Source organism: Hemiscyllium ocellatum, chromosome 35, assembly GCF_020745735.1.
Source record: "Hemiscyllium ocellatum isolate sHemOce1 chromosome 35, sHemOce1.pat.X.cur, whole genome shotgun sequence".
Classification (NCBI taxonomy): Eukaryota; Metazoa; Chordata; class Chondrichthyes; order Orectolobiformes; family Hemiscylliidae; genus Hemiscyllium; species Hemiscyllium ocellatum.
In genome coordinates, this window is record NC_083435.1 from 43127428 (window position 1) to 43146041 (window position 18614).

At 44.4% G+C, this 18614-nt stretch overlaps 1 protein-coding gene across 2 annotated transcripts; it reads right to left on the minus strand.

The window, feature by feature from the left end:
• Positions 1-384: 384 nt before the first annotated feature.
• Positions 385-15562, minus strand: LOC132832678 (zinc finger protein 239-like). 2 transcript variants are annotated; one of them, XM_060850763.1, is made up of 2 exons: positions 15536-15562; positions 385-2355 (listed from the first exon to the last, which is right to left on the minus strand). In XM_060850763.1, exon 2 carries the CDS (start codon positions 1951-1953, stop codon positions 1207-1209), a length of 747 nt encoding a protein of 248 aa, XP_060706746.1. In that variant the 5' UTR covers positions 1954-2355; positions 15536-15562; the 3' UTR covers positions 385-1206. The 2 variants fall into 2 exon arrangements, with proteins under 2 accessions (XP_060706746.1, XP_060706747.1); XM_060850764.1 differs by lacking the exon at positions 15536-15562 and adding an exon at positions 2757-2777.
• Between the last annotated feature and the right edge of the window lie 3052 nt (positions 15563-18614).

Genomic DNA, 18614 nt, shown 5'->3' on the forward strand with positions numbered 1-18614 from the left:
TCTCTCAGTGAAGAAGCTGTGGGTTCAAGTGTCACTCCAGATAATCAATGCCAGAGTTAACACTTCCAATGCAGTGCTGAAAGAGTGCTGCAGTCTCATAGGTATCAACTTGGTTAAGGCTATCTGTGCTCTCAAGTGAATGTAAAAGCTCTCATGACACTGTCATAGAGGACCTTGTTAGTTATATCTAATGTTCTGGCTAAGGCAGATCTGAACATCGACACCAGAAAAAATGAACACATTACTGTCCACAGCTTGGGAGGAGGAGAGGCTACAGTGTGCGAGCTGCCATGTATTCTGCATTACAAAAAGTGATACACTTACTGTAGTATCCTGAGAGTTTCAGTGAATAAGGAACACACAGTGCTGACAAATCAGCAATAGTTTGGGTCAGTTTGGTTGGGTTCAATTTATTGAATAAATCTACACAGAAGATTGATGAATCAGCAGATAAACATCAACACAATAATTCAGCTTATATAAAACTCTCATTGCGGTTGAGAAGAAAGATTTAGAAAGGACCTCAGGGGCAACGTTTTCAATCAAAGGTAGCGCATGTATGGAATGAGCTTTCAGAGGAAGTGGTGGAGGATGGTAGAATGACATGTAAATGTCATAAGGATAGGTAAATGAATAGGAAGGGTTTGCAGAGATATGGACCAAGTGCAGCCAAATGAGACGAGTTCAATTTAGGTTATCTGGTTGGCATAGACGAGTTGGACCAAAGTGTCTATTTCATCCTGTTCATCTCTATGACTATTTGAAAATGACTCAAGATTGTTCCCAGAACATGCCATAAATGTTGACAGAGTGCAACATGATCATATCTCACCAGTAATTCATTGAGATATCGTAGGCTGAGGGAACTCAGGTCTGTACAGACTCACTCCCACTCACATATTCAAGATAGTAGTCTGCTCAGACAGGTGAGTACAAACATTCCCCATGGTATTCGTCAAACACTTGACACCCGATGAGGTTCCGTATATAATTCACATCGTCAGCTAAAACAGGATCCCACTTTACCCCACACCCAGTACTGAGAACTGGCTCACTTTACCCTGAAACACCAATGTTCAAAATACACAGAGGCGATGTCTGGTTCAACCTGAAAATCATCATGTGGAAAATGTATGGAGGTAACCAATCAGAGAAAAATCACCTGTTCATGTTGGTGGTGAGACTAAAAATGATATACCCTATAAGTCACATGTAATGCCTTTTTCCCGTATGAGTGTGTTGGTGCCTGCGGAGGTGTGCTAACTGACGGAATGATTTGTCACACACCTCACACATGTATGGTTTCTCCTCTGTGTGAATTCTCTGATGGAGCAGGAGTCTTGATGAGTCAGAGAATGGTTTGTCACACACCTCGCATGTGAACGCTTTCTCCCCCGTGTGCATACGTTGGTGCCTGCGGAGGGTCGCTAACTGTGAGAAGGATTTGCTGCACACGTCACATGTGTAGGGTTTCTCCCCAGTGTGTGTTCTCCGATGGAGCAGCAAGGCAGATGGGTCAGAGAATGCTTTGTCACACTCCTCGCACTTGTACGGTTTCTCCCCTGTGTGAGTGCGTCTGTGTCTGTGGAGATTCCCTAACTGGGAGAATGATTTATCACATGTCTCACACATGTATGGCTTTTTCCCAGTGTGGATCCGGTAGTGAGCATGGAGCGTAGATGATCGTGAGAACAATTTATCACACACATTGCACATGAAGGGTTTCTCCCCTGTGTGAGTGCGCTGGTGTGTGCAAAGATCTGATGACCGTGAGAATGATTTGTTACACACCTCACATATGAATGATTTCTTCCTCGTGTGAACAGATTGTTGAGTGATCAGGTCACATTTGAACAGCTTCTTCTCATTGTGAATGTGTCGATGAGTCACAAGTGCTGATGACAGTCTGAAAGCTTGGTCACACATGTCACACTTGAATGATTTCTCTTGCATGTTGCTCTCTTTGTATATGAGGAGATTTTCTCAGCCTGTGGAGACCTCTTCATTCACCTCACATTAGAACAGCCTCTGTCCTGGAGGAATGAGTCAGTGATTCTTGTAGCTCTCAACATATTTAGAGTCCCTCACACATCTTCACAACCTCAGCTTGACCGATCACCCACAGCCGAACCTTCAGAAAGGTTGGTTCCGATGGAAGGCTCCACACCACTGACCAGTTTCAGATCTGATGATGTTTCAAAGCTCCCTTAATCTAGTTGATTTCCAGATAATAGTTTCACGGTGCAAGGCTGGATGGCTTCTGACAATTGTGCAGTGGTTCCTTGTTTGGTCGTCAGAATCTATCTCCGTATTGATCCTCTCTGGACTCCCTGATGTAGCGTAAGGCAAATCCTTCTGGAAAACAGGAAAAGGAAACATGATTTCCTCAAACTGCTCATTTTGAGAGACATAGAGTTTCTCAGTTTTTTTTATAATTTATATTTTCATGGGACCCTGGGGATCACTGGCAAGTCCAGTATTTGTTGTCTATCCCCAAATATCCTTGAGAAGGTAGTGCTGAGCCATCTTCTTGAACTGTTGCGGTCTCCATTAGCAAAACTCAGTCTATAGATCTATTTCTAGTTCCACAGACAGCTAATTGATCAGGAAACACGACAAAGCAGGGCATTATACATTTCTCTGCATAAAACCGATATGATTTACTCATGTCCTTTCAGGAAGCAAACTATTGTTCTTCCATTTTCTGTCCGATAAGTACCTCCAGACACATAGCAATGTGGGTGAATGTTACTGACCCTTTGAAATGTTTCAGCAAGTCATCCATATCAACCCCTAGAAAGGAAAAAAGGAATTAACTGGATAGACTTGGTATCAACTTCCGCACCGGAAATGACAACAACAAACTCAGCACTATTCATTCTGCAAAGTTGTCTTTACGGGTGCTAGTGCCAAAATTGGGAGAACTGCCTCACAGATTAATCATGCAACAGCCTCACAGTCATACACATGGAATCATACCTTACAGGTAATGTTGCAGACAACATCTGCACCATCTGCACATACTTCCTGTCCCATCGGCAGGACAGGCCCAACAAAGGTAGTAGAACAGTTGATATCCTGTCAGGTGGGAACTGCCCTGGGAGTCCTCAACCTGAAATACCATGGCATGCCATCAAAGATGGGCAAGAAAATCTCTTGCAGATTATCACAGACCATCCTCTTTCAACTGAAGAATCACATTGGACAACACTTGGGGGGAGCATTAAGGGTGACAAAGGCACAGATTGTACTCTGGGTGTGTGATTTCAGTATCCATCACTAAGGGTGACTCAACAGCAGCACTACAGATCGAGTCGTCGAGTCGAAAGGATGAAGGTGCCAGACAATGCAGTATAGTGCAAGGATGTACAGGTCAGGTGAATTGGCCATGCTAAATTGCCCATATTGTTAGGCGTCAGAGGGGAAGTCGGTCTGTGTGGGTTACTCTTCGGAGGATCGGTGTGGACTGGTTGGGCCAAAGGGCCTGTTTCCACTCTGTAGGGAATCTAATCTAATCTAATCGGGTGAAGAAACCAACAAGAGGGAAAAACATACCTGATCTCAACGTCACCAACCTGCCTGCTGAAGATGCATCTGTCAATGACAGAAGCAGTAAGCGTGACTACCGTACAGTCCTCCACCTCCACCTATCACCATGCTAATTGGGACAGACTTCAAACAGATCTAACAACTTAGAAACTGGGAATCCAAGAGGCACTGTCAGCCATGAGCAGCAGCAGAACCATGCTCCAACACTGCCCACAACCTCATGGCCTCTCATCGCTCCCAATCTGCTATTACAATCAAGCTAGGGGACCAACCCTGGTTCAATGAAGCATGCAGGTCGGCATGCCAGTAGCAGGCAGACCTGCACATTATCTGTCAACATCTTAAAGCTCTCAAGCAGGACTACTAATGCGCCAAACAGCATAATTAGCAAGTGACATGTAAGCAATCAACGGATATGATCAATGCACCTCAATCCAGTGAATGTGCCATATCCAGTCGTGAATGCTGATAGACAATTAAGCAACTCACTGGAGGAGGACTCCAAAACTCTCCCCATTCCCAAAGACAAGGGAGCCCAATATATCAATGCAAACGATAAGGCTGAAGAATTTGCAACAATCTTCAGTCAGACGGGCCAAGTGGATTGTCCATTTCAGCCTGCTCCAGTAGGCTGCTCCAAAACCATAGATAACAGTCTTCAGCCAACTTGATTCACTCCATATGATATCAAAACACAGTTGGAGACATTGGATTCTGTAAAAGCTACAGACTTGACATTTTTCCAGTAATAGTAGTGAACACTTGTTATGCCCTTAGCCAAGCTGTTCCAATACAGCTATAACACTAGCATCTCAACAACACTGACATCGACCCAACAATGTTAAACGGTGCAAAGGTATATCCTGTGTACAACAAACAGGCCAAATCCAACCCAAAAAATTATCACTTTTTCAGTCTCCTCTCGATCATCAGGAAAGTGATGGAAGGTGTCATCAACAGTGTTATCAAGCAGCATCTGCTCAGCAATGGTCTTCTCAGTGATCCCTAGTTTGGGATCAGCCAGAGTGACTCAATCCTGACCTCATTACAGCCTTGGTGCAAACATGGATAAAAGATCTGAATTCCAGAGATGAGGTGAGAGTGAGAGTCCTGAACATCAAGGCTGCATTTGACAAAATGTGGCATCATTAAGTATACTTAAAACTAGAACTCAATAGGAATTGTAAATATATATATAAAAAAAATTAACTTACCTGGAAAACTAAATTGTCGGGCCTGGGGCGCGTGTCCTTGGCACTCGGAGGTCACGTGGTCCTCTGATGCGCGCGCAGAGGATGATCACGTGATGCTCCGGGACGCGGGCGCGGTCATGTGGTCTCCCTGTTTTGCGCTCCGGGAGGTCATGTGATCGGCCGTTTCGCGCCCCGGAAGTGGGCGAGACTGCCGTTTCGCGCTCGAAAGGAGGCCGCATGGTGGTCCTTTGTCTCCGAAAAGGGAAGGTCACGTGAGATCGGACAGCCAGAAATGTGAGGAAGGGGGGAATGGAGTCGGAGCAACAGCCAATTAGAAGACAGTTTCACTTGAGTGATGGTATGATGTTTTGTATGGTATAAAAGACTGTGTCAGGGACAGATATACGTCTTTTGTTCTTTCTGAACTGACAGACTGAGTAGTTTGTCAGGGACAGAAAGGTTTAGACCCAGAGCTCCGTATACTTTATCCACTCACTGCTAGAATAAAACTAAAAGTGTAAGATTAGATATTTTTTCCTATTGCTTTATTTAAAGAGCATGCAGGACTTGGCTCACACATAAAAGAAAATAAGTTTGTAGATGGACCCTAAGGTCCGTCAGAATCAAGGGGAAAACTCGCTGCTGGTTAAATTGATACTTGGTACATGGAAAGATGTTTGTAATTGTTGGAGGTCAGTCACCTCAGCTCCAGGAGTTCCTCTGGGTAGTGGCCTCAAGCAACCCACTGTCAGCTGTTTCATCACTGACCTTCCCACCATCATAAGGTCAGAAGTGGAGTCATTCTCGAACAATTGTACAACATTCAACACCATTCTCAACTCTTCAGATACTGAAACAATCCATGCTCAAGTGCAACAAGAACTGGATCATATCCAGGCTTGGGCTGACACATAACAAATAACTATCGCGCCGCAAAATGCTACACGTTCACCACTAAGAGACAATGTGACACTGACCCTTGACATTCAATGGCGTTATCATCACTGAATCTCCCATCAACATACTTAGAATTACCATTGACTAGAAACTGAACCAGAATCATAGAATCCCAACAGTATGTAAGCATGCCTTTCAGCCCATCAAATCTATACAAACCCATCAAACAACTTGCCACATTCACCCACTCCCCTACTCTAACCCTGTATTTCCGATGGTTAATCCAACTAGCCTGCACATCCCTAGACACTATGGGAAATATATTATGATCAATTCACCTAACGTGCACATCTTTGGACTGTGAGAGAAAACCAAGCGCCCACAGGAAACCCACACAGCCACTGGGAGAACATGCAATCTCCACAAAGTCAGTTGCCCCAGGGTGGGATTGAACCCAGGTCCCTGGTAGTGGGAGGCTACAGTGCTAACCACTGAGCAACTGTGCCACCCTATTTAACACAGTGGATACAAGAGCTAGGCAAACGCTCAAAATGCTGTAGTGAGTAATCACTTCCTGATACCCCAAAGTGAGGATTGCAGATGCTGGAGATCAGAGATGAAAAATGAGTTGCTGGAAAAGTTCAGCAGGTCAGACAGCATCCAAGGAGCAGGAGAATCGACGTTTCGGGCTTATGCCCCTGAACCATCGATTTTCCTGCTCCTTGGATGCTTCCTGACCTGCTGCGCTTTTCCAGCAACACATTTTTCAGCTGTAATGGAATACTCCCCACTCACCAGGATAAGTGCAGCTGCAATTGCACTCAAGCTTGTTATTATCCAGGACAAAGCAGCCTGTTTGATTAGCAAAATGACCAAGCTCTCCATCACCAATGCTCGACTAATTTGCAGAACTCCAAACTTTAAGGTGATGTCACCACACCCTTGATTACAGTTCAACAGCTTAATGCCATCCAGGGCAAAGCAGCCCATTTGATGAGTACCACATCCAGATGTTTTCACTTCCTCCACCACTGACGCTCAGTAACAGCACTATGCACTAGCTACAAGATGCACTGCAGGTATTCATTATAGATCCTTAGATGGTACTGTTCAAACCCTTCTTGAAGAACAAGGTTAGCAGAAACATGAGAACACTATAACCTGTAGGTTCCTCACCATTCTGAATTGAAAACATATTGCCATTTCTTCAGTAAGCACTGGGTTGAAAATCCCAGAATTTCTTCCCTATGATGCATTGTCGGTCTTCGTACAGAAGACGGACCTACATTACATTTGAGTGTAGGAGGGCTGATCAATAAGTTTGTGGATGATATGAAAATTGGTGGGATGGTAAAGAGTGAGGGGATAGCTTAGATTACAGGAGGAGATAAACAAGCTGGCTCGGTGAGCAGATAAATGGCAATGGGAATTCATTGGATAACTGAGGTGATCCACTTGAGTGGGACAAACTAAACAAATCCACACATACTGAACTGGAGGGCCCTAGGAAACACCTGGGATCAGAGGGACTTAATTGTGCATGTCCACTGCTTCCTTAAGATAGTGGGACAGATATACAAATTGGTTAAGAAGGCAGACGGGATACTTGCCTTCATTAGCTGAGTCATAATTTTTAAGAACTGGGAGGTGATGTTGGAATGGTATAAGCCTTGATTAGGCCACAGTGAGAGTATTGTCAGCAGTTCTGGAATCCATACTATAGGAGGGAGGTGATTGCACTGTAGAGGGTGCAGAGATTTACTAGGAAGGGGCCTGAGCTGGAGAATTTTAATTATGAAGAGAGGTTGGGTTTTCTCTTGGGGCAAATAAGACTGAAGAGGCACATGATTGAGAAGTACAAAATTAAGAGAGTTAGAAACAAGGTTGACAGGAAGCTGCTTTTCTCATTGGTGGAGGGATCAATGTCCAGATAGCATAGCGTTAAAGTAAGAAGAAGGTTTAAATCTGACATTGGAGAATTGTTTCTCAGTTAGAGCGTGGTGTGAATGTGGAACTCCCTGTCTGTTAGGGTGGTAGGTGAAGAAACTCTCACAACATTTCAGAAGTATTTAGATGCATACTTGCCATGCCAAGGCTATGGTGAAGTACTGGAAAATGGGATTAAATAGTTTGATGCTGTTTTTGACCAGCGTAGACTCAATAAGCCAAACAGCCTTTTTCTATGCAGGAGACCTCAAGTATACTATAATGCTGTGATTGCAGCAGTCCAAGAACGTCGTTCACCCCCACTTTGTCAAGGGTAACTAGGGATAGGCAACAAATGTTGGCCTAGCCAGGAAGGCCCACAACATCTGAGAGCATAAAATATTCCATTCACTTTCTGGTCTCCCACTGTCGGAAGGATGTTGTGAACTGAAAAGGGTTCAGAAAAGAAGAACAAGGATTTTGCCAGGCTTGGAGGGTTTGAGCTGTGAGGAAAGACTGAATAGGTTGGGCTGTTTTCCTAGGAGCGTCGGAGGCTGAGAAGTGAGCTTATAAAGATTTATAAAGTCATGAGACCCATGGATAGGATAAATAGACAAGGTCTTTTCCCTGGGGTGGGGGAGTCCCAAACTGGAGGGCATAGGTTTAGGGTGAGGGGGCAATAATTTAAAAAGGACCCAAGGGCAACTTTTTCACACAGAGGGTGATGCTTGTATGGAATGAGCTGCAGAGGTAGTGGTGGAGGTTTGTACAATTACAACATTTAAAAGGCATCTGGGTGGGAGCATGAATAGGAAGGGTTGAACGGATATGGGCCAAGTGTCGGCAAATGGGACTAGATTAGGATAGGATACCTGGTTGGCATGGACGTGTTGGACTAAATGGTCTGTTTTTGTGCTATATATCTCTTTAACTCGATGACTTGCTGGGTGGTTAAAATGAAATATTGAACAGTATGTGAAGGGATATATTTGTCCTGGCCAAAATCAGGCAATACAGATTATTTGAAGGATGGGAAAAATTTCTGGCTGTAATAGCTGCTCCTTTTTTGAAGTATTTTATGTGCTAGAGGTGATTTCCTCAAATTCCAGGAGCAGCAATTACTGTTTATATGCTGTTGCATTGTTTTGGAACTTTGGTAAAAAAAGTTAAAACAGCAGCAGTATAGAAAGGGAGAACAGACAAAGGACGCACATGGTGAGGTCATTGCAAGAGAGAGATAGAGAGAGAGAGAGAGAAAGAGAGAGACAGAGAGCGAGAGAACCTGCACAGTTACTGCCTTTGCTGTTTGAATTCGTGTATCGCTGAACATCGGAGTGCATCTGGGAAAATTATCGAACAGTAAAATTCACAAATGATCTTGGAGGAACTATTGGGCGAAGTCCACAGCACCGAATGGCCTACAGAGAATCTGCAGTAGGGAGTAGAGTAGGTTCGTTCCTGATTATATTTTTTGGAGATATGTCTCTTGATTAAACTTTAAATATAAGCCATAACTATTAATTTAACATGGCACAGTATTTATAGAGGAATAAGACGGTGTTATTTTCTGGGTTTGTAGATTGTGAAGGAGCAAAAATGGCCTTTAATAGAGTGATATGTACCTCTTGTCAGATGTGGGAGTTTAAAGAGAGTTTAACAGTTACTGCGGATTATGTCTGTTATAAATGCTGCTGGCTGCGAATCTTATCAGATCGAATGGATTGACTGGAGAGACAGTTAGAAGCGATGAGGAATTTGCAACAGCAACAGTACATGATGGATAGCAGTTATAGGAAGGTGGTAAAAATCTCAGATACAGTCACAAGGATGGGCTAACTACAGGAAAGGTAAGAGAGGTAGGAAACTAGTGCAGGAGTCTTTTGTGGCTATACCCATTTCAAACAAGTATGCTGTTTTGGAAAATGTAGGGGGTGATGGATTCTCATGGGAACATAGCACAAACAGCCAAGTGTCTGGTATGGAGACTCTAATGCAACGAGGAGTACGTCCAAGAGATCAATTGTGTTAGGAGATTCTCCAGTTCGAGGTCCAGACAGACGTTTCTGTGGCCAGCAGCGAAAAAGCAGAATAGTGTGTTGCTTCCTTGGGGCCAGGATCAAGGATATCACAGAGAGAGTGCAGAATGTTCTCAAAGGGGTGAGGGGCCAGCAAGAGGTCACTGTCCACATTGGAACCAATGACATAGGAAGGGAAAAGGGTGCGATTCTGAAGGGAGATTACAGAGAGCTAGGCAGAAATTTTAAAAGGTGATCCTTGAGAGAGTAATATCTGGATGACTCCCAGTGCTACGAGCTAGTGAGGGCATGAATAGGAGAATACAGCAGATGAATGCATGGCTGAGCAACCTGAGACTGATACAGTTGAGAACAGAAGCAAGTCAAACAGTCAGGGTAGGCAGAGACAAGGTAGGACTAACAAATTAAACTGCATTTATTTCAATGCAAGGGGCCGAACAGGGAACTCAGGGCATGGTTAGGAACATGGGACTGGGATATCATAGCAATTACAGAAACATGGCTCAGGGATGGGCAGGACGAGTAGCTTAATGTTCCAGGATACAAATGCTACAGGAAGGATAGAAAGGGAGGCAAGAGAGGAGGGGGGGTGGGGGGTTGGCATTTTTGATAAGGCATAGCATTACAGCTGTGCTGAGGGAGGATATTCCCGGAAATACCTCCAGGGAAACTATTTGGGTGGAACTGAGAAATAAGAAAGGGATGATAACCTTATTGGGATTGTGTTATAGACCCCTTAATAGTCAGAGGGAAATTGAGAAACAAACCTGTAAGGAGATCTCAGCTATCTGTAAGAAAAACAGGGTGTTTATGATAGGGGATTTTAACTTTCCAAACATAGACTGGGACTGCCATAGTGTAAAGGATTTAGATGGAGAGGAATTTGTAAGGTGTGCACAAGACAATTTTCAGATTCAGTATGTGTAACTTTCAAAAGCTGATTGGGGGCAGATGTTCGCAAGTAAAGGGACGGCTGGAAAATGGGAAGCCTTCAGAAATGAGATAACGAGAATCCAGAGACAGTACATTCCTGTTAGGATGAAAGGAAAGGCTGGTAGGCATAGGGAATGCTGGATCACTCAAGAATTTGAGGGTTTGGTTAGGAAAAAGAAGGAAGCATATTTAAGGTTTGGACAGGGTAGATCGAGTGAATCCTTAGAAAAGTATAAAGAAAGTCGGAGTATACTTAAGAGGGAAATCAGGAGGGAAAAAAGGTGACATGAGATAGCTTTGGCAAGTAGAATTAAGAAGAATCCAAAGAGTTTTACAAATTCATTAAGGACAAAAGGGTAACTAGGGAAGAGAATAGGGCCCCTCAAAGATCAGCAAGGCAGCCTTTGTGTGGAGCCGCAGAAAACAGGGAGGTACTAAATGAGTATTTTGCATCAGTATGGAAAAGGATATGGAAGATATAGACTGCAGGGAAATACATGATGACATCTTGCAAAATGTCCATATTACAGAGGAGGAAATGCTGGATGTCTTGAAATGCATAAAAGTGGATAAATTCCAAGGACCAGATCAGGTGTACCCTTGAACTCTTGCGTCTCTTGCTGAGATATTTATAGAACATAGAACATAGAACAATACAGCACAGAACAGGCCCTTCGGCCCACGATGTTGTGCCGAACATCTATCCTAGATTAAGCACCCATCCATGTACCTATCCAATTGCCGCTTAAAGGTCGTCAATGATTCTGCCTCTGCCACTCCCACGGGCAGCGCATTCCATGCCCCCACCACTCTCTGGGTAAAGAACCCACCCCTGACATCTCCCCTATACCTTTCACCCTTCACCTTAAATTGATGTCCCCTTGTAATACTCTGTTGTACCCGGGGAAAAAGTTTCTGACTGTCTACTCTACCTATTCCTCTGATCATCTTATAAACCTCTATCAAGTCACTGCTCATCCTTCGCCGTTCCAACGAGAAAAGGCCGAGAACTCTCAACCTGCCCTCGTACGTCCTATTCTCCATTCCAGGCAACATCCTGGTAAATCTTCTCTGCACCCTCTCCAAAGCTTCCACATCTTTCCTAAAGTGAGGCGACCAGAACTGCACACAGTACTCCAAATGTGGCCTAACCAAAGTCCTGTACAGCTGCAACATCACTTCACGACTCTTGAATTCAATCCCTCTGCTAATGAATGCTAACACACCATAGGCCTTCTTACAAGCTCTATCCACCTGAGTGGCAACTTTCATAGATCTATGTACATAGACCCCAAGATCCCTCTGTTCCTCCACCTGACTAAGAACTCTACTGTTAACCCTGTATTCCGCATTCTTATTTGTTCTTCCAAAATGGACAACCTCACACTTGGCAGGGTTGAACTCCATCTGCCACTCCTCAGCCCAGCTCTGCATCATATCTAAGTCCCTTTGCAAACGACAACAGCCCTCCTCACTGTCCACAACTCCACCAATTTTCGTGTCATCTGCAAATTTACTGACCCACCCTTTGACTCCCTCATCCAAGTCATTAATAAAAATTACAAACAGCAGAGGACCCAGAACTGATCCCTGCGGAACTCCACTTGTAACTGGGCTCCAGGCTGAATATTTACCATCTACCACCACTCTCTGGCTTCGACTGGTTAGCCAGTTTTCAATCCAATTGGCCAAGTTTCCCTCTATCCCATGCCTCCTGACTTTCCGCATAAGCCTACCATGGGAAACCTTATCAAATGCCTTACTAAAATCCATGTACACTACATCCACTGCTCTACCCTCATCCACATGCTTGGTCACCTCCTCAAAGAATTCAATAAGACTTGTAAGGCAAGACCTACCCTTCACAAATCCGTGCTGGCTGTCCCTAATCAAGCAGTGTCTTTCCAGATACTCATAAATCCTATCCCTCAGTACCCTTTCCATTACTTTGCCTACCACAGAAGTAAGACTAACTGGCCTGTAATTCCCGGGGTTATCCCTATTACCTTTTTTGAACAAGGGCACAACATTTGCTACTCTCCAGTCCCCTGGTACCACCCCCGTTGACAGTGAAGACGAAAAGATCATTGCCAACGGTACTGCAATTTCCTCTTTTGCTTTCCACATAATCCTAGGATATATCCCGTCAGGCCCGGGGGACTTGTCTATCCTCAAGTTGTTCAAAATGTCCAACACATCTTTCTTCCTAACAAGTATCTCTTCTAGCTTACCAGTCCGTTTCACACTCTCCTCTTCAACAATACGATCCCTCTCGTTCGTAAATACTGAAGAAAAGTACTCATTCAAGACCTCTCCTATCTCTTCCGACTCAATACACAATCTCCCACTACTGTCCTTGATCGGGCCTACCCTCGTTCTCGTCATTCTCATGTTTCTCATTTGTATCATCGATAGTCACAGGTGAGGTGTTGGAGGACCGGAGGTTGGCTAACATGGTGCCACTGTTTCAGAAGGGCAGTAAGAACAAGCCAGGGAACTATAGACCAGTGAGCCTGATGTCGGTGGTGGGCAAGTTGTTGGAGGGAATCCTGAGGGACAGGATGTGCATGTATTTGGAAAGTAAGGACTGATTCGGGATAATTAAATATGGCTTTGTGCGTGGAAATCATGTCTCACAAACTTGATTGAGGTTTTTGAGGAAGTAACAAAGAGGATTGATGAGTAACATAGGATAGTGCAGAAGGCGTTTGTTATGTTTTCCTTTATTGGTCAGAGTATTGAGTAACAAAGAGATGGACTTCAGTAAGGCATTCGACAAGGTTCTCCATGGGAGACTGATTAGCAAGCTTGGATCTCACAGAGTACAGGGAGAACTTGCCATTTGGATACAGAACTGGCTTAATGGTAGAGGACAGAGGGTGGTGGTAGACGGTTGTTTTTCAGACTGGAGGCCTGTGACCAGTGGAGTGCCACAAGCATCAGTGCTGGGTAACAGTTCGTAAGTTTGCAGATGATGCCAAAAATGGAGGTGTAGTAGACAGCGAAGAGGGTTACCTCAGATTACAACAGGATCTGGACCAGATGGGCCAATGGGCTAGAGGTGGCAGATGGAGTTTAATTCAGATAAAGGTGAGGTGCTGTATTTTGGGAAAGCAAATCTTAGCAGAACTTACACACTTAATGGGCAGGCCTAGGGAGTGCTGTTGAACAAAGAGACCTTGGAATGCAGGTTCATTGCTCTTTGAAAGTGGAGTTGCAGGTACATAGGATACTGAAGAAGGCGTTTGTTATGTTTTCCTTTATTGGTCAGAGTATTGAGTACAGGAGTCGGGAGGTCATGTTGTGGCTGTACAGGTCATTAGTTAGGCCACTGTTGGAATATTGCATGCAATTCTGGTCTTCTTCCTGTCGGAAAAATGTTGTGAAACTTGAAAGTGTTCAGAAAAGGTTTACAAGGATGTGGCCAGGGTTGGAGGATTTGAGCTATAGGGAGAGGCAGAACAGGCTGGGGCTGTTTTCCTGGAACGTCAGAGACTGAGGGGTGATCTTATAGAGGTTTACAAAATTATGAGGGGCATGGATAGGGTAAATAGGCAAAATCTTTTCTCTGGCATCGGGGAGTCCAAAACTGGAGGGCATTGGTTTAGGGTGAGAGGGGAAAGATATAAAAGAGACCTGAGGGGCAACTTTTACACACAGAAGGTGGTAGGTGTATGGAATGAGCTGCCAGAGAAAGTGGTGGAGGCTGGTACAATTGCAACATCTAAAAGGCATTTGGATGGGTATATGTGGGCGGCACAGTGGCACAGTGGTTAGCACTGTTGTCTCACAGCGCCTGAGACCCGAGTTCAATTCCCGACTCAGGCGACTGACTGTGTGGAGTTTGCACGTTCTCCCCGTGTCTGCGTGGGTTTCCTCCAGGTGCTCCGGTTTCCTCCCACAGTCCAAAGATGTGCGGGTCAGGTGAATTGGCTATGCTAAATTGTGTTAAGTAAGGGGTAAATGTAGGGGTATGGGTGGGTTGCGCTTCGGCGGGTCAGTGTGGACTTGTTGGGCTGAAGGGCCTGTTTCCACACTGTAAATCTAATCTGTAAATCTAATCTAATCTAATCTATGAATAGGGAGGGTTAGGAAGGATATGGGCCGAGTGCTGGCAGGTTGGAGTAAATTGGGTTGGGATATCTGGTCTGTATGGACGAGTTGGGCCGAAGGGCCTGTTTCCATGCTGTACATCTCTGTGATTCTATGATTCTATTTGATCATGCTCACAATGCTGTCTTGCAGATAAAGCAGAGGACAGAGACGAAGAAAGAAAAGATGACCAGGATCTAGTCAGATGGCTGAGATCATTGAGTGATTGCAGACAAGTTGCAGGCATGTGGAAGAATGGTGCAACAAAGGGGCATGAGGTTCCTTGACAGATTCCCCATCTTCAGGTGTCACAAGTGGCAGGGTTTTGTGGGAGCTTGCTGTGACCATGTTTCAAAACCACTTCCAAAGGCTGAAATGACCTTGATGTTGTCTGGCGGTCATAAAAGGCTCTGTATACAAGTTAGTGTAATTTTCACTTCTGTGGAGATAGTGTGGTGAGAGATCTTGGAGGGATTGCAAAGACAGGTAACATTCAGCTCCCAATACACAAAGAGAACTGACCAGTCACTGTCCACGGGATAATAACCAGTTCCCAACACACACACAAACACACAACTCAACAAAAGGAAATCAGTAAGAATACTCAGATACTCTGCATTTCCCAGACAATAACATCTCACCTCCTCAGATTTAGGAATGAGCCATCAACAAAACTCAGCCTGGAAATCAGAGGGAAATGCTTCCAATAAACACACTCAATATCCAACATACAGCTCCAGTCACACAGTTCAGCACAAAGCACCGAGTAAACAGCTCTCTCAGCTGGATCTTCTCACACACCATAAGGGACATTTCCACCCCTGATTACCCACAGGATAGTCAGACTGCCTGAAGATTGGTGTGGATATTATGGGATACAATTTGTATAAAAGCTGCTCCTTCACTCACCATCTCCTCACTTGGTTTTCAGTCCCTATAGGAAGTGAACCAGCTCTGGAAGAGGAAGAGGAGACAATGAGCAGAGTGGGTGGGCTCTCTGATTGACGTCTCTCACAGTCAATCCAAATATTTCTGGAGCAACATGAGTTTCCTGAAACTTGGGAAACTGACCGGGGAAATGGAGGTGACTTTGAGCAGCAGATCAGGTGGGGATTTAAACTTGTCAATGTCCAATCTGAATAAAACCTCACTTATTGCAGCTGCTGTCTCAGTTCCCCTGGTAAATGTTTGACAGAGATTTCGAGGGTGGGAATACTATTTTTATCCGCAGAGGCTTTCAAACTGACAACGTCAGTGTGGGAAATGCAGGGTGAGATGTGTTTGACAGCAGATAAGAATAGGATGATCTGAAGCATCCAAGATCGCGATTATGTGTAGTGGTAGAATCAGTATGACAGAGGGACACAGCAGAGAGGGAACTATATAATGGTGAGGGGCAGAGGAGAGAGAGAGAGAGACGCTGCCGGATGGAGGCATACAGGATGAAAGGGCAGAGGGGACAGAGGACACTGGCTGGATGTGGGCATGAGAGACACACAGGAAGGACAGCTCAGGGATTAAATCTGTGCTTGAAACATAACCTGTGCTTGGAGAGTGACTGACTCAGAGATTGATGGTCACCAGGTGACTTAGGGCGTAGTCCCTCTCATCATTAACCGTCTCTGTTGGCCTCCCACCCTCGCGTGGGGCTGCACCTTCCTGACTTCCTACCACTGACCTGGCCCTGTGTCCCATTCATTTTAGGAGGCAACAACATATCCAAGGATTTTGGAGATGAAAGTGAGGTTGCAGAGGAATAATATTTTGCAAGGGTGAAGGGATTATGGGTTGGTTTTTTTTGAACGGGAAACAAATGATGAGAATACAGACTCTTGGGGAAGGGGGTCAATATTAAAGAAAGAGAACCATGAACAAGATCAGCGAACATGGGGAGCAGGAATGAAGTGGATGGTCATCACGTCATTGAGACTAAAGTTGAGGGAACAGAAAGTGGGTCTCATGGATAAAATGAGCTCAGAGACAGCATGAAGGGACAGGAGAGAAACTAAAGAAAGATGGCTCAGGTTTGGGGAGGTATTAGTGGAAATTTGTCCGGTAGGAAAGAAGAAGAGAGAGAAGTGGCAGAGGCAGCTGATTGAATTGTTTCAACCCTGAATTGTGCTTCCTTGGGTTCTGAAGAAGGATCACTGGACTTGAAATATTTATCTGTCTTTTTCTTCACAGACAGTCCTGAAGCATGGAATCAGGCCATTTGGTCCAACTTGTCCGTACTGCCCAGTTTTCACAAGTAATCATTTCCATTTGTCTGGGTTTGGTCCACATCACTCCACACTTATCCCATCCATGTACCTGTCCAAATGCTTCCTCAATGCAATATTGTTCTGGCCTCCCCCACAACCTATGGCAACCCCTTGCTGACACTCACCACCCTGTTTGTGAAAAAAAGTGCCCCTCTGGACCCTTTGTATCTCTCCCCCTCACCTGAAACCTCTGCCCTCTAGTTTTATATTTCCCTATCATTGGGAAAAGCTGTGGGCTATCTACTTTAGTTTATATACTTCTATCTGGTCATCCCTGTCAACAGTATCCAAAGCAGTGTGTCTGTTTGAAACGGGGATGACCACTGGGCACTCCTGAACTTCCTTCCTTTGCCTCTTGCTTTGTCTGGAAGTGTCCCTCATTTCCCACATTTTGCAAGATGAGCTCTGGGATCTTCTGTAATGACTTGTCTCTCGATTACGCTAGTTCAAGAGAATTTAATTAAGCTCAGGACTTTCTTTCATTTCCAACACTTCTATTACAAGTCCCCACCTTCATTGAAGCTGATATATTTTTTAAAAACTCTAAGAAAATTCTCTGAAGACAATCATTTACCAATTGACTGTTTCCACTAGGACTACGTCACTTTCTGGCCGACCCAGGCTGAGACTGAGCACCACACTCAGTCTTTCAGCTTCACCTTCTCCATGTCTCATCTCTCTGTTTTCACCCAACTCTAAAGCACTTTCATCTAAGCAAGCAGCACTCATTCTGCAGCCTTGTCACTTTAATTATCTGCTTACATCCACTCTGATCTTAGCCATCTACACAATTCCAATGAAGCTCAATGGGAGCTCAGGCAATAGCATCACATCTTTCAATACACCCCATTATCATGTTCAAAACTCAACATGGAGTTCACCAGCATCTGGGTGCATAGAGAGTTAACAGGATCTGAAATGTTTCAGATTTGAAAGGGTGCTGGAACTCAAGTTTATAGGAATATTAAAGGTGAGTTTGCAAGCATTTGAAAATGAAGAATTTATGGGTTAAAATCATGAAGTATTTGAGTGGATCTAAATATGACATGCTGTCAGACATGCTGAATTTCTACAGCACTTTCTGTTTTTTTTTGTTTGTTGCAAATCTCCTGCATCTGCAATTCTTTGTTTTATTTAACGATAAGAGAACTGGGTCATTGCTGCTTTATGTTCAGTGGTGTAACTATTACTCGATTACCCACTATCAACATCCTGGCAACAACATTGACCAAATGATACTATGGCTACAAGAGTCAAAGTCTAGGAATCCTGTAGCAAGTAACTCCTCCTATCTCACATTCCTTCTAATCTTTGTTTCGGTTGTGTGAGTCTTGAAGGTCCATGCATGGAAATGATGCCCTGAATCGAGAGTCAATGCTGCAATTGTCACGGTGATACCAATTGCCATGCACAGAACTTTGGAGCAGATGTGCCAGCATGCACATAGTTCAGAGGGAATGTTGCTCCTGCAAGCCATTGGCAAGACATGAGGAAGGTGTGTGATGGAATACAGTCCACTTACATGGATGTGTACAGATAAAATAACTCACAACAAGTTTGACATTAACCAAGACAAAACAGCCTGTTTGATTGGCACAACATCCACAAACATTCCCTTCTTCCACTACCAATGTTTAGTAGCAGCAGTGTGTTCTGTCGACAAGATACTCTGTAAAAATTCACCAGTGCTTCTTAGATAGCAATATCCAAACACACGATCACTATGA